This window comes from Cetorhinus maximus, chromosome 24 (genome assembly GCF_964194155.1).
Source record: "Cetorhinus maximus chromosome 24, sCetMax3.hap1.1, whole genome shotgun sequence".
Lineage (NCBI taxonomy): Eukaryota > Metazoa > Chordata > Chondrichthyes > Lamniformes > Cetorhinidae > Cetorhinus > Cetorhinus maximus.
The window spans coordinates 30,616,210-30,630,154 of record NC_135902.1 but is presented as its reverse complement, the minus strand read 5'-3'; the positions used below and the strand labels follow the sequence as shown (position 1 = coordinate 30,630,154).

At 40.2% G+C, this 13,945-nt stretch overlaps 1 protein-coding gene across 4 annotated transcripts in view; it reads right to left on the bottom strand.

Annotated features, from left to right (window-relative positions):
• LOC144699743 (uncharacterized) overlaps positions 1-13,945 on the bottom strand; it is a 124,277-nt gene that overhangs the window by 44,653 nt on the left and 65,679 nt on the right. For all 4 annotated transcript variants that reach the window (XM_078570934.1, XM_078570936.1, XM_078570937.1 and 1 more), the window contains exon 2: positions 7,868-7,922. In XM_078570934.1, coding sequence (XP_078427060.1) covers positions 7,868-7,922 — 55 coding nt within the window. The remainder of the gene's footprint in view (positions 1-7,867; positions 7,923-13,945) is intronic.

Genomic DNA, 13,945 nt, shown 5'->3' with positions numbered 1-13,945 from the left:
GTCAACGCTCTAATTTATAAATACTCCCTCTAAAACATATACACCTCGTGTTGCGAACAACCAAGAGGCAAGGGAAAAAGGGAAACAAAGTTATCCCACTACCACGACGGACGGATGGGGCAGAAAAGGAGGCCCCATGTCCTAGCCCAGAGGTAATTTCATAGTTCTCCCTCAAAACGCATCGAGCCAACCTCCCAAAACTCAAAACCCAACAAACGAGACAAAATACCAAATAGCTTCCACCACCTAGAATCCATATCAGAGCAGGAATTTGACCCTCAGGAGGTTAGAAGCAGCAAGAAAGCATCATACTTTAACCAATAAAATTATATTTATTCATTTTCTAAAATACAAAAACACCACCCACAAGGCTGGTGGAACATTGCCAGCCAGGAGTAATGCTGCACCACACTGGAGCTCCAAATTTGGATAAATAAATTCACACCTCGCATTTTTCCTGTTGTACAATAAGTGTCATATGCATTTTCTATAGGCAGTGAAATTTCATCTCTTTTCCCCTCCCCTACCCAAATAGACACCCGTGCATGACTATAATCGAAAATATTGCATAGAGGTTCATTGCAATTACAGGAACTACATGGAAGACAAATTAGTTGGACTCCAGATGTAAGCTTAAAGCTTTACTCAGCTCCGTAATACTATTAAAATATTACGAATGATGGTATCATTTCTATGACTACAGGAATTAGCAAACACTAGGATACTGAACTAACTGATAAGTACCATCAACTAGTACAATAGCTAACCTATTATAGACAAAAGAAAAAAAGGAGGATGAAGAACTCAATGTATACAGGAGAGCTTTTAATCTAGTCCAAGGAGAAAGGAAGCAGTGCTGAATTTACTTCTGGGGGAAATGAAGTCAGTCAAATGGGAAAGTTCCTGTGAAAACATCTACTTAATAGGTGACCATAATATAATGAGGTTAAAAGTTATGAAAAGGGCAGAAAGGAAAAAAATGCACAATTACTCACTGTAAGAAAGCCAATTTAATGGTTTAAGCAGGAATCTAGCACAGATGAAATAGAAACAGATTGGCCAGGAAAATGGGCAATAAACAGGGCTTCAAGGCAAGGATAGTTCCAAGTACGTGCCAAGCATATTCCCATAAAACAGGGTATCCAGAGCTAACTGAGAAAGGAGAATGTTTATGCTCAAATGTCATTCGCAATGTATTAAATATTAAATGGTAGCAGACTACAAGAAGCCATAAACTGGCCATATGGAAAGGCACATGGCAGATGCAACTTAATGTGGCTAACTGATGTGACATTTCATGAGCAATATAGGAGGTACAGCATAATCTAGATGGTACTATCTTAAAGGGGACACAATGGCAGAAAGATGTGAGGGATGGGGGTGCATATTCACAAATCCTAAAATAAGGTAACAGGGCAAGTTGATAAGGCAGTTAAAGTATATGGAATACTTGGTTTTATAAATAGCAGCATTGCATACAAAAGCAAGGAAACCATGCCAAACATTCATAAAAATCATTAGTTAGACCTCAACTGAAGTGCTGTGTAACACATTGGGCACCACACCTCATGGAGAGGATACACTGAATGTTCACCAGGACAATGGCCAAGTATGAGGAGATTGCAGAAGCCGAGATTTAGAGCAGGGAGGAAGTCTGAGGGACATTCAAGAGGTATTCAAAATTAAAGGGGGCGTCATGGAGCAAGGAAGAGAGAGTTTTCTGACAAATGGGCCAGTAACCAGAGATCATAGCTAACTGGCAAGAGGGGGGTGTACAGATTTGTAGAGGGTGAGAACACTACTCAAGAGGGTGACAATTGAATTTCATAGTACACCTTTTGAAAGTTCCTGAGACAACTTTGAAGTTATATAGGGGAAAAAGCTGGCTGTGGCCAGAAAGTGGACAGTTTTTTTACAAAGAGCCAGCATGGGCACACAGGCCAAATAGCCACCTTCTTTGCTTCAAGATTGAGATTCTAAGATCTAGTACATTCATAATCTGGAAATGTTCTGCCTATCACATAAATGAACAATGCGGCATATGAATTTCAGCAATGTGATGCCAGGTATATAAGCCAGACATCAAATCAAGTGCTAACTGTGCCCAACCAGCCTGCACTTGCGAGACTCAAAACAGTGCCCGACATTAGATGCGGTTCCACTATTGGACAAGACCTGAACAATCCTGATTGCACTAAGAATTATACTGAAAAGCAATTTATGATCATTCAGGCTTGTAGTGTGCCTCACCTACACATGCTAGAAGGCACATATTCACATACAGGGCCCTGTCCTTTGCAATCAGAAGGAACATGTCCACATTTGGTTTAAGCTTCTGCAACTTTTTAAACTGTTATTCTCTGGTTCATTCCCCAGGGCAATGCCTTGACCAGAGTTGACCTGCCTGGTCTGAATTTGAACAAAGCTGGGCAGTTCACTGTTCCATGCTTCATTCACCAAGGCAAGACATAGTCCAATCAGCACTCATGCAGTATAAAAATTGTTGTTGCCAGTTACAGTTGGAAAATGCTTGCGAGCTATTCTGATCAGTACAGATGAAAAGCTTGATAGCATGTTGCTTTCAGGCAATACTAAAGTCTGTACTGCCAAACGACTATTTCATCTGGGAACATTCAGTCAAGCTAAATTCTGAATTACTGCTATCTTCATACCTGTACTGGGCATGATATTACAAATATGTTAATGTTACATTTTAAAAGCAAACAAAGATGGCTGCATCATCCCATGTGAATTTTGGCATTTGAACTATAAACAGTCGGGTCTGCAGCCAATACCTAATTAAGTATGGACCTGGATGAAAGAACCTCAGCCAGATTTACACATCTCATTGTTTAAAAGGATGGGCCAAAACCTACAGACAACTCATCGCCATGTTTCACCTGTCCCCAGTGAAAGCAAAACTGTTAGATGAATGTGAAATGGATCCCACTGACCTTCCATTGTGCTCAAAATGAGAGGCCATCACAGTACAAAGGCCTTGAATGACACAGGATGTTCATCAGCCTAACACACCTTGTTTGGAAAAGGACTTTGGACTTGTAACAGGTCACATGGGTGAGACAGCCATGTTTGCTGCCTGTAAGAAATCAGCTCTGCAGACACCCCATCAGGAAGCCATCAAACCAGTTGCAGTCAACTAAGCAGCCATACCTTAAGTCAGAGAAGGACTCTCTCCAACCTGTTCAGGCTTCAAATTCCCGAGAACAAGCCTCCTGGCAATTCAACTACAAAAAGTCCCTCAGCTTACTGAGAATCCTGTTTGAGGCCTTCACCCCAGCCAGACCATCAAATCATCCAAAAACCTACAGGCCTGCTACAAGAAGCTTGAAATAATTTCCAGTTATAAATATTTTCTTTTCTTCACCTGTACCTAATCTTTAGATGAGGGAGTGTGTGTGCGAGAGATGTTTTAAACCTCCAGGGCAAGAGGGGGATAATAAATAACCTTTATTTTAACTCAAACAACTTGCTGCTGGGATTATTTAAATTGGACAACCAAGAATACACACCTCTCACAAAACACTGATCGCAGACATTAAGACAAATTCCACCCATGACAATTGAAACAATGTGCGACAGATAATACAGTTTTCACTTTGTTCTCACACGCACATTGGTTTCATGCAGTGCTACATTTTACTAGACTACTGTTGAATGTACCGACCAGTTAATGCAGGGAGGCCCAGATTTGGTTGCAGTAAAGGTGTGGCAGGGCAGGTTGTGAGAAATGAGATGATATTTAATTCTCAACATGCAAATGCAATAACTAACATTCCAGTCAACAATGTGGTGGTAGAAATGGGTCTCTGGTAAATGGTGCACTAGTCATTCAAGAATGTAATTCTGAACAGCAGCAACATTCATATTCATAAAGCTCTTTTGCACTCTCCCTAAACTGAGGGGAAACAATGGAGAAATAACACTCGTTTTAAACAGAAAAAAATCAGATTGAAATTCATTTTGCCAAAAGTATTAAGATAAAATCTAGATACTATAGCCAATATAAATTCTCCACTGGTCTCAAATATTTGCCAGCCCAGGGGGAGGGGTTATAAGTGACTTTCCAAGGAGGTATCCAAAAATGTTAATGAATCTTTCCTTCAATAGTACAAGAGAGCTTAACCAGAAAGTACTTCTTCATTCTAATATACATTAGGCTGAAGTGTACAAAATCAGATGAATTTATTCTAGAAGTTTTAGAATATGCTTGCATAATTCTGTAATGAATTAATTTGTATAATTGATTATACAAATCAAGGCAGTAATGCAATAATTACTTAGCAATGGGCAAAGGAGAGAAGGGAAACAATTTTGTTAAACTGAGCTAGAATGGCATTAAAGTTACTTAGTCATCTGTTAGGAAATAATTAAAGAGGGATTGCAGACAAGGCAAGTTTTACAGACAGTCACCCAGGGGACCAGAACAGAGTGTTATTTAACATTGAAAGATGGAGACTGCCATGCATTGAGATTAGAGATAAGGTATAATGAGGAGGATAAATGACTGAAAATCAGTATGTATGAAGCTAGTACAGATTTCAAATTTAAACTGGCCTCCTGGATCTTCAACATAATCTCATTTATTAGCATGCAGTGGGAGGTTTGAGTCCAGGACTGGAAGGGTGAAAAGGAAGCAAAATTTGAGCACATTTCATTTATTTTGCATGATTTTTCATTTTCAGTATTGACTGAAAATGGAAATAATTCTCATTGCTGTTTTAGTTGAGTGTAGCTGGGCTCTGGTGTTGGAATGGGGTGGGGGGAAAAAAAATCAGGTGATGCTAGATCAAATATCATCTGGGGCAGGATATACTCCAGGAAAACAGTGCAAAGATCTTTTTTTTAAAAAATCAAATCAAGCAACTTAAATTTGTATTGTTACATCTGTATGCTACAAAAATTGAAAAGTATGCAGCATCGCCAGAAGAGTTTAAGTCATAATGACTGCAGTCTGACACTGCTGCACTGCACCATCCAACGTTTGGCCAACTGGGATTGCTTTTACCCAGTTCCATTCTTACTTTGGCTTCTTTTATGCTCCCCTAGCATTACTTCTGGAGTCTAAGGATTCATGCTGCGATCTATTGGCTGCCCCTAGGTAATATTATCCATACAAACGGTAAATTTCCACATGCACACTGGTGGTCCCAGCACTACCTCTCCCAACCCCTCCACTGATTTGACATGCTGTTCCTCAGGCCGTGTTGAAAAAGCAGAAATACTCTCCAATTAAATGTGGCAATTGACACCACGGTCTTCACTGCCATCCACCACAAACTCCATTCCCTAGGTACCATTTCCTATCCCTCCCTAACCAATGTGTGAACCAGTTAGTTGGAGAACATGGCATTCTCCTGAATCCCAGCTCAGCTTACAACTTGATATTTCCTGTCTCGGCTCTTAGAACAAAGAAGAAATAGGAGCAGAAGACCATTCAAACCTTCTAGCCTGCTCCATCAGTCAATAAAATCACGGCTGATCTGATGTGGTCTTAATTCACTTTCCTCTTGCCCTCCATAACCCTCAACTCCATTGTCAATTGAAAATCTATCTAACTCAGCCTCGAATATATTCAATGACTCAGCCTCCACTCCTCACTGGGAGAGAGAATTCCCAACACCAACAGCAAATTTTTCCTAATCAATCTTAAATGGGAGACCCCTCATTTGTAAACTGTGCCCCCTGGTTCTAGATTCCCCAACCAGGGGAAGCATCCTCAGCATCTACCCTGTCAAGCTGCCTCAGATATTGTTTCAATAAGGTCACCATTCTTCTAAACTCCCATGAGTATAGGCCCAACCTGCTCAACCTTTCCTCATAAGAAAGCCCTCTATCCCAAGAATCAACCAACTGAATCTTGAGGTGCTTCTAATGAAATTTTGTACCTTCTCAAGGTGACCAAAACGGCACTCAGTACTCTAGGTGTGATCTCAACAATGCTCTGTACAGTTGTAGCAATATTTGCCTACTTTTATCGTCCATCCACCTTGCAATAAAGGGCAACATTCCGTTTGTCTTAATTACTAGCTGTAGATGAATCAAAAATCAGCATGCAGGTACAAGGACACCCAGGTTCTGCAGCATTCTGCAGTCTCTAACTAATATTTGGCTTTTCTATTCTAAAGTTGACAACCTACTTCTCCCACATTATACTCCTGCCAAATTTTTGTCCACTCACGTAAGCTATCTAAACCCTTTGCATACTCCTTGTATTCTCCTCACAGCTTGCTTTTATATTGTCAGCAAATTTGGCTACAATAGGGTTGGTCCCTTCATCTAGGTCATTAATGTAGATCATAGTTGAGGTCCCTCCTGCCTCACTGCTGAAATCCTCAACTTGCTTGCTACCCTCCAGACTAACATTCCAATGTTCATTCTGCTGCCCATACTCTTACTTGCACAAGTCCCTTTCTCTCACCACTTGTGCTTGCACTATTAGGGGCCTTGCCTTGAGCTGGCTAGTTTAAGCTCTGGAATTTATTTCCCCCATTCAACTTCAAAATACAATTGCTAAAAATTAAATCATACTGGTTACCTGCCCTAATGGCTCATTATGCAACTCCACCTCTAAAGGTTGTTCTGGTCATTTTGTCCAACACGACTCCTAAGAGTCACCTTGGGACACAGCTACAAAAGATGTTAAATAAAGCACAGCTTTACAGCAACAGAAGGAAAGGCCATCTATCTATTATGTTTGCCCCATCCAGATGTTAGATTTTCCAGCACAGAAGGAAGCCATAGCCAGATGAGAGGCAGCTACATACACTAACTTATTACACCCAGTTATACAATCCCTGGGAAAAGGGATGGAAAGGGAAACATACAGAAAAGGAAAAGCTTGGAACCAACTTAGCAATCATACCAACTGCTAAAGTAGTCAAGTAACACAACCTGGTCATCATTGTGAAGGCACATCTTTGATTAAGATTTTTGCTTTCTGTATAAGGTTGTTCTGGCCATTAATATCAATTTGAGCATCTGCTTTTTGGAATACCAGAGGTTAAGATCCACCCAAGAATGTGTCCACTAACAAATGAGGTAATGCAATCAGTGAACACATTTAAGGGATTTTGAAGAGTGATCAGACAGCTCCCACAGATATCAGCATCATACACACAATGGACAAGCTCCTAGGAGAATCACCTTAGCATGTCCTAAAAAGAACAAACTAAATCAAGACTACAAAAAGAGTACACAATTTTAAAATTAAAGCACGTAGATGGTAATTGAGATTCCCAAAGATTTCCTCAAAATACAAGATTACAAAAGCACAAAACAGACCATGTCCATGGCAACTGTGCATCTGGCTTTTACATATAATTCCTTATGAGCAGGGATGGGCATGAAGCAAATCAATAGCTGAAACCTTGACTGAATCTAGTGATGGGCAATAAACGTTGCCACACACTAGCCCAAAGATGAACAAAAAAGCACCATCTCAGAATGACCCTTCATTGTGTACTAAATAGTATTTGCACCCAAATGAGTGCATGATTCACACAAGACCAGAATTTTAAATTTTCAGTATCCTTCCATTTGATGACATTTTAAAGCCCTCATTAAAACATATCCTCCACATGCAATCTTCTAGGTGACCTGCATTTCAACATGGAATCCAAAGCAACTCAAAAATTTGGTCTTTTCAAAGGCGGTGCTCATCATGGCTCCATCTACTTAAATTGCAGAATGGTATTGCATGCTTTGCAAAATCAGTCGAGAACATAGCCTTACTCTGCATTGGCCATATGAACACTCAAGGTGATCCTTTCGCCCACTTTAAAAAACACAAGATGCATTTAAATGGAGGGGATTTGAAGAAAAAAACAAACATTATGCAATAACTTACCAGTGCCTTCATCAGGAAGGGATTTAGTACTTCCAATCTCTGCTTCATCTTCTTCCTGATTTTAAAAAAAAGGGAAATTTAAGTTAGAATAGTTAGCTATATTAATTAAAACTCTGCTGACATTTAGTTTAAAATTGTAGCTTTTAAAAAAAATTTGCATGGTTGAGAAAATGCCATTGATGGGAGTTACACCAAGCAGGAGCAATACAAGTAGTCACAGTTTATTCATGACTTGATTTTGTCTGCACTCAAACCATAAATTGTGTTAATTATCCTCAGAGCTAGAATATCACTAAACTGAAAAAGCAACCATTTTACATTTAAATAGATCAAAACAAGGATGTAGAAAGTAGTCAGCCATTTAAATTAATTGATGAATGCATGTGAAAAATTCCATTTCAACAGCGCAATAAGTTTATTGAATAAATTGTTTCAAACCAAATGCTGCCTCAAGAAATCCAACCTCCAAAATGTTAGACTGCCATAAATTTCTCCCACGTAATAAGTTTTTGGTTTGGGACTACAGTTCATTTAGTGCATAGCCCCAAGCCTTATGCAGAATTTAACTGTTATCACAAACCCTTATTTGCAAGATCCAGCCTCTTAAATTCAAGGACAAGTCTACCTCAAGGACAGTGACTAGTTGAAGTTTCCAGTCATCTGTTCTGGGTTACTTGCTGTTGTCACTTAGGAGGTGGTTTCTAATCGCTAGGAGGGCAGACTAGGTTAGTGTTGAATTACACTTTGGAAGCAAAATTCAGTACAGCTGTTAATATTCAGTTAATTTATTATTTAAGAGTGAAAGCTGGTAACTTATAGGAATACAACCCAAGCAATGGAATTAGAAAGAAACCGTTACCTCCCAACATTTTTCAATACGTATACTAAATCATTTGATATTGATGCTTTGGGAGGATTTCTACTCAAGCCAAGTTGGGGAGAAATTCAAAAGAAAAAAAGAAAAAGGCTCAACATTCCTGCACTATTCCTTAATATTCAAAAATCTCTGTCGAACATGCATCCAAAGCTGTTAAGGTAGATAATGCCAAAAATCTACAACCCTGAATGGAGAAATTTCTCATCAGTTCGAAATGGCTGACCCTTTATTGCAAGGCTGAGGTAATTCTAGACTCCCAGCCAAGAGTGTATTCTCTCAGCATCTAGCCTACCAATGCCCTTCACTTATGTTCAAATGAGATCCTCATTTCTGCTGAACTCCAGGGCATATACTTTGGTTTACTTAATCTCTCCTCTTGGCACAATCCCCTCATGTCAGCTATCAATAGAGTGAACCTTCACTGCATGAACTTCCTGCCGGGCAAGTTTATCTTCTAAGTGATAAAGAGTCCCAAATAGTACACCACTCAAGCTGCAGCCTCACCAAGGCCCTATATAATTGCAATAAGGCTTCTTCACACTTACATTCTATTCCCTTTGTAGTAAGTTAGCATACAGTTTACTTGTGCAATTGAAAAGTGCAGCTCAGGATAACACCCCAAAAGTCAAGGCAAGTTGCGGCCCACAGATTATTAAAAAAGCATCAAGCTTCAACAGTGGCAAAGAGCTTAACCACAGCCATCTGACATTCCTAACTACATGTAGGCCTTTGGACATAAAGTTTTCCATCTGTCCTATGAACCCCACTGCCCAAGATTTCAGAATATCACCTGGGGTATGTTTAAAATGTTCTCAAACAACCTTTCACACCAAAAAAAAGTGGCATTCTTTTACTGCATTCTTTCTGCAAGATGTTTCAAATTTTTAAAATGCCACTGAGGCTTCAAAAAAACAAACAGCAGTACGTTAGTAACCAAACTATCCTTAGTTTGAAGGGTTATTTTCCAACATGTAAAAATGCACACCAAAAAAAGCCAGTGTTAAGATGATTTTAAGGAAACGATATAATTTCTAATGCCTTTGCACCCCTGGCTGAATTTTAATAAACTGTAATCCCATTAAGATAATGGAGAGGCTGCCTGCCAGCCAGCATAATTAATAAAAGTAGAACATAAAAGGGAACACTCACCACCAATCCCACCCCAAGGAGTGTGAAAAACACCCATCTCCTGTTGAATTTTATACTATTACTCTTCAAAGATTTGAAATGAGAAATCAAAATGTAATTACCAGTTCTACAACACTGGCTACAGCAGATATGGTAATCAAATTCTTCTGGAACATACAGCCAGAAAAGGTTGTTTTTTTAATATAAGAGCTGTTTACCGAGAACGGAGATCAGAAGGATATAATGAATAGCTGCAAAGGGCCATCTCTTAGAAGTATTGTGCACAGATATTGCAGAGAAACCACCCTGAAGAGAAATTCTACTGCAAACCAAGATCTTTTGGGGATAAAAATGTGGAAATCCGCTCTGTACAGCTACACCCAGGAAGATAACTGAACAAAACAACCACAACATTGAATCACTTGCAGAGACCAGTCAAAGGACAGTAAACCATATAGGATTTTTATTTTTCTATACAGATCACGAAGAAAATAAACAAAGTCTACCCTCATTCTGCAGTGTGCGCAGCCCAAGGAAGAGGGAGATATGAATGAGGGTTACAGTTTCCATTACAATAATCCGAAAGCGTACACAGAGGGACTCCTGCTGAATTGGCAAAGCACATCCTTGCTAAATTCAAAAAACTCTGCTACAGCCAGACCTGTAGTTGTTAAAAAGTTAGGGGATTCAATTTTTACCTGTGGTCATAAAATGTTAAAATATTTAATCATTAAATGGAGAAAAAAAAAAGGAATTGACTTATAATATTACTCAATAGAAGAGGCTACAGTTTCAACTCTAAACGCAGACTGAGGACATCATAAGGTTTAGGATGATGGCAGAAAATTGACTTAGTCTGGATTGACCAATCAACTGAGAGAGCAGGCTTCAATGGGGCACAAACATAGCTAAGCCAGATAGACTGGAACCAAAGGTTGGCAGGAAAAACAGTAGCTGAACAATGGGCTACCTTCAAAAAGGAGATGGTTTAGGCACAGTCAAGGTATGTTCCCTCAAAAGGGAAGGGTAGGACAAACAGATCCAGAACTCCCTGGATGACAAAGGAGATAGAAATTAAGTTAAAGAAAAAAAAGTACGTACAACAGCTGTCAGGCAGCAAATACAATTGAGAACCAAGTGGAATCCAGGGGTTCAGAAGGGATGTGAAAAAGCAAAGAGGGATTATGAAAAAAGACTGGCAGCTAACATTAAAGGAAATCCCAAAGTATTCTATAAGCACATCAATAGTAAAAAGGGTGGCAAGAGGAGTAGGGCCAATTAGGGACCAAAAAGGGGATTTACACAGAGGCATGTCTGAGGTGTTAAATGAATATTTTGCATCTATCTTTACCCATGAGATAGATGCTGCCCAGCCCATGGTGACAGAAGAGGAAACTCAGTCACTAGAAGGGTTTAAACTTGAGGTGGTGTTGGATAAGATACCAGGGCCGGATGAGATGCGTCAAAGAATATTGAAGGGAAAGTGAGTGGAAATTGCAGAGGCACTGAATCTTTCAATATTCCCTGGATTGATAAGAGTTGCCAGAGGACTGGAGAATTGCAAACATTACAACCTCTTTTTTTGAAAAAGGGTGTAAAGATCTGCCCTGCAGTTACAGACCAGTCTGCTTCTAGAAGTTTCCCTACCACCGAAGTCAATTCTATCCTGAATAATAGTTTAATAGTCACATAGAAAATGTGGATTGATTCAGAAGAGTCAGCATGGATTTCTTAAAGGAAAATTGCATCTAACTAATTTGGAGTGTTTTTTTTTTAAAGAGAACACAGATGGTTGATGAGAGCAAAGCTGTTGGTGTATATGGACCTCCAAAAAAGTGTTTTATGAAGTGCCACACTTACTACAAAAGGACATTTGGCACATTGGAGAGGGCAGATAAAGTTTGATGCAGAGATGTTTGACACAAAGAACATGGAGAGACAGTATATAAAAAAATATACTATTCTAAAAGGCGCACAGGAGCAGAGAGACCTGGGTGTTGTGTACATAAGTCATTAAAGGTGGCAGGACAGGTAGAGAGCTGTTTCTACAGCATACCAGTATTCTAGGTTTCATTAATAGGTGCATAGAGTTCATGAGCAGGGAGGTTATGAAGAACTTACATAAAGACACTGGTTAGACCTCAGCTGGAGTATTGTGTAAGTTCTGGGTACCACACTATAGGAAGGATGTGAATGCATTGGAGAGAGAGTGCACAGAAGAGGTCTACAAGAATGGTTCCAGGGATCAGACACTTCAGCTATGAAGATAGATTGGAGGGGTTGGGACTGTTTTCCTTGGAGGGGAGAAGGCTAAGAGGAGACTTGATAGAAGTTTTCAAAATCATGAGGGGTCTGAACAGAGTAGATAGGGAGAAGCTGTTCCCACTCAAACTGATCAAGAATCAAAGGGCACAGTTTTAAAACAAAAACAGAATTACCTGGAAAAACTCAGCAGGTCCAGCAGCATTGGCGGAGAAGAAAAGAGTTGACGTTTCGAGTCCTCATGACCCCTCAACAGAACTCAGCACAGCACTCAACAGCACAGTTTTAAAGTGTTTTGCAAAAGCAAGGAGAGAATACTTTTTCCACACAGCAAGTAGTTGGGGTTTGGAATGGACTACCTGGAATTGTGGTGGTGGAGGCAGGTTCAATCGAGGCATTCAAGAGGGCATTGTTTCTAAATTAAATAATTATCTAATATGCAGGGTTACAGGGAAAAGACAGGAGATTGACACTAAGTTAAAATACTCAGAGCCAGTGCAAACAGTGGGCCAAAAAGCCTCCTTCTACACTAACAATTCTGAGATGGAGATGGGTGGGCTGACAGACGGACAGTGCCAAGCAGAGAACAGATGCTTGGAGCCGGTGACAGCTCAACTCAGACCAGCCTCCATGATATACAAGCTCCTGGCATCACCTTAACCAGAAGATGGTGAAGGATGTCTCAATTTTCCCACTTTTGTTTCGAGTATTATTAATGTATTAACTGATGGTTGGGATATTAGCTCAGACAAGGCTCGGATAGAACACCCAACGCCATAAGACAATTTCCCACACTAATTTCTGTTGAAAGTAAACTATTTCAAATGGTCATCTGGCCAGCCTACACCTTGCATCCTTCACAAAAACTTTATTGCCCGCACCCTAAATCACTCCCCTGTTCACCAACCTACATCCACTCCAGCGAAGTGTATTTTAATACGCTACTCCTGGTGTTCCAATTACTCCATGGCCCCGCCACTCCTAGCTCCAGCCATAACCCCCCACAATCTCTGCACTCTTCACAATTTTCATTGTTCCACCATAGGCAGCCAGGCCTTTGGTTGTCTTGTGTCCAAGCTCCACAATTCCCTCCTTGAATCTTGCTGCCCCCCGCCCCCTACTCTCAAAGGGAACCCTTGAGCAGACTTTTGGCTTAATGCTTCCTTGTGGCTTATAAAGTTGACATTTTCCTACATGAAAAACTAAACAGGATATCAACAGCATAGATTTTTTTTTTTTAAAATGTAGTGTGGTGTCAGCAGTAGTCCCCACTTCAAAGTTTAAAAAAGGTGACACTAAATTTTAGTCCTGGACTCCTGATTTTGCTCACCTGGTGCTAAGAGTAAGGGCAGGTCAGAGGTCCTGAGGTTGCTCCTGGACCTGCCAAGGACAGCCATTCATGAGTCACAGGTCCAAGAAGTAGAGGGACACTGTCCATGTATGGTGAGACTTTGACCAAAGTACCTCATCTGCCTGGATGTCACTCCTCCTGCCCACATCCTTCTTGAGGGACTTGGCAAAAGGTCCAACACAAAAAGGGGAGACAGAGCCCTGCCAGACTCCAAATTTGATCAGAAACCTTCTGATTCCCACCTGTTGACAAACTGCACTACAGATTGGAGTAGAGCAATTGGATCCAACTGCATATTTCATCACCACATCCAGTTTCAGAGCACATCCATCATGTAGAAGATATTTTCTGCCAAAAGGCCTTCACCTGGTCCAAGATGAGGCAGGAAAGGAAGATTGTTCAGTTTGTGGGATTCATGTCATACAACCTGGCATAAAATAAGTTTGCTGATCCTTGGTAT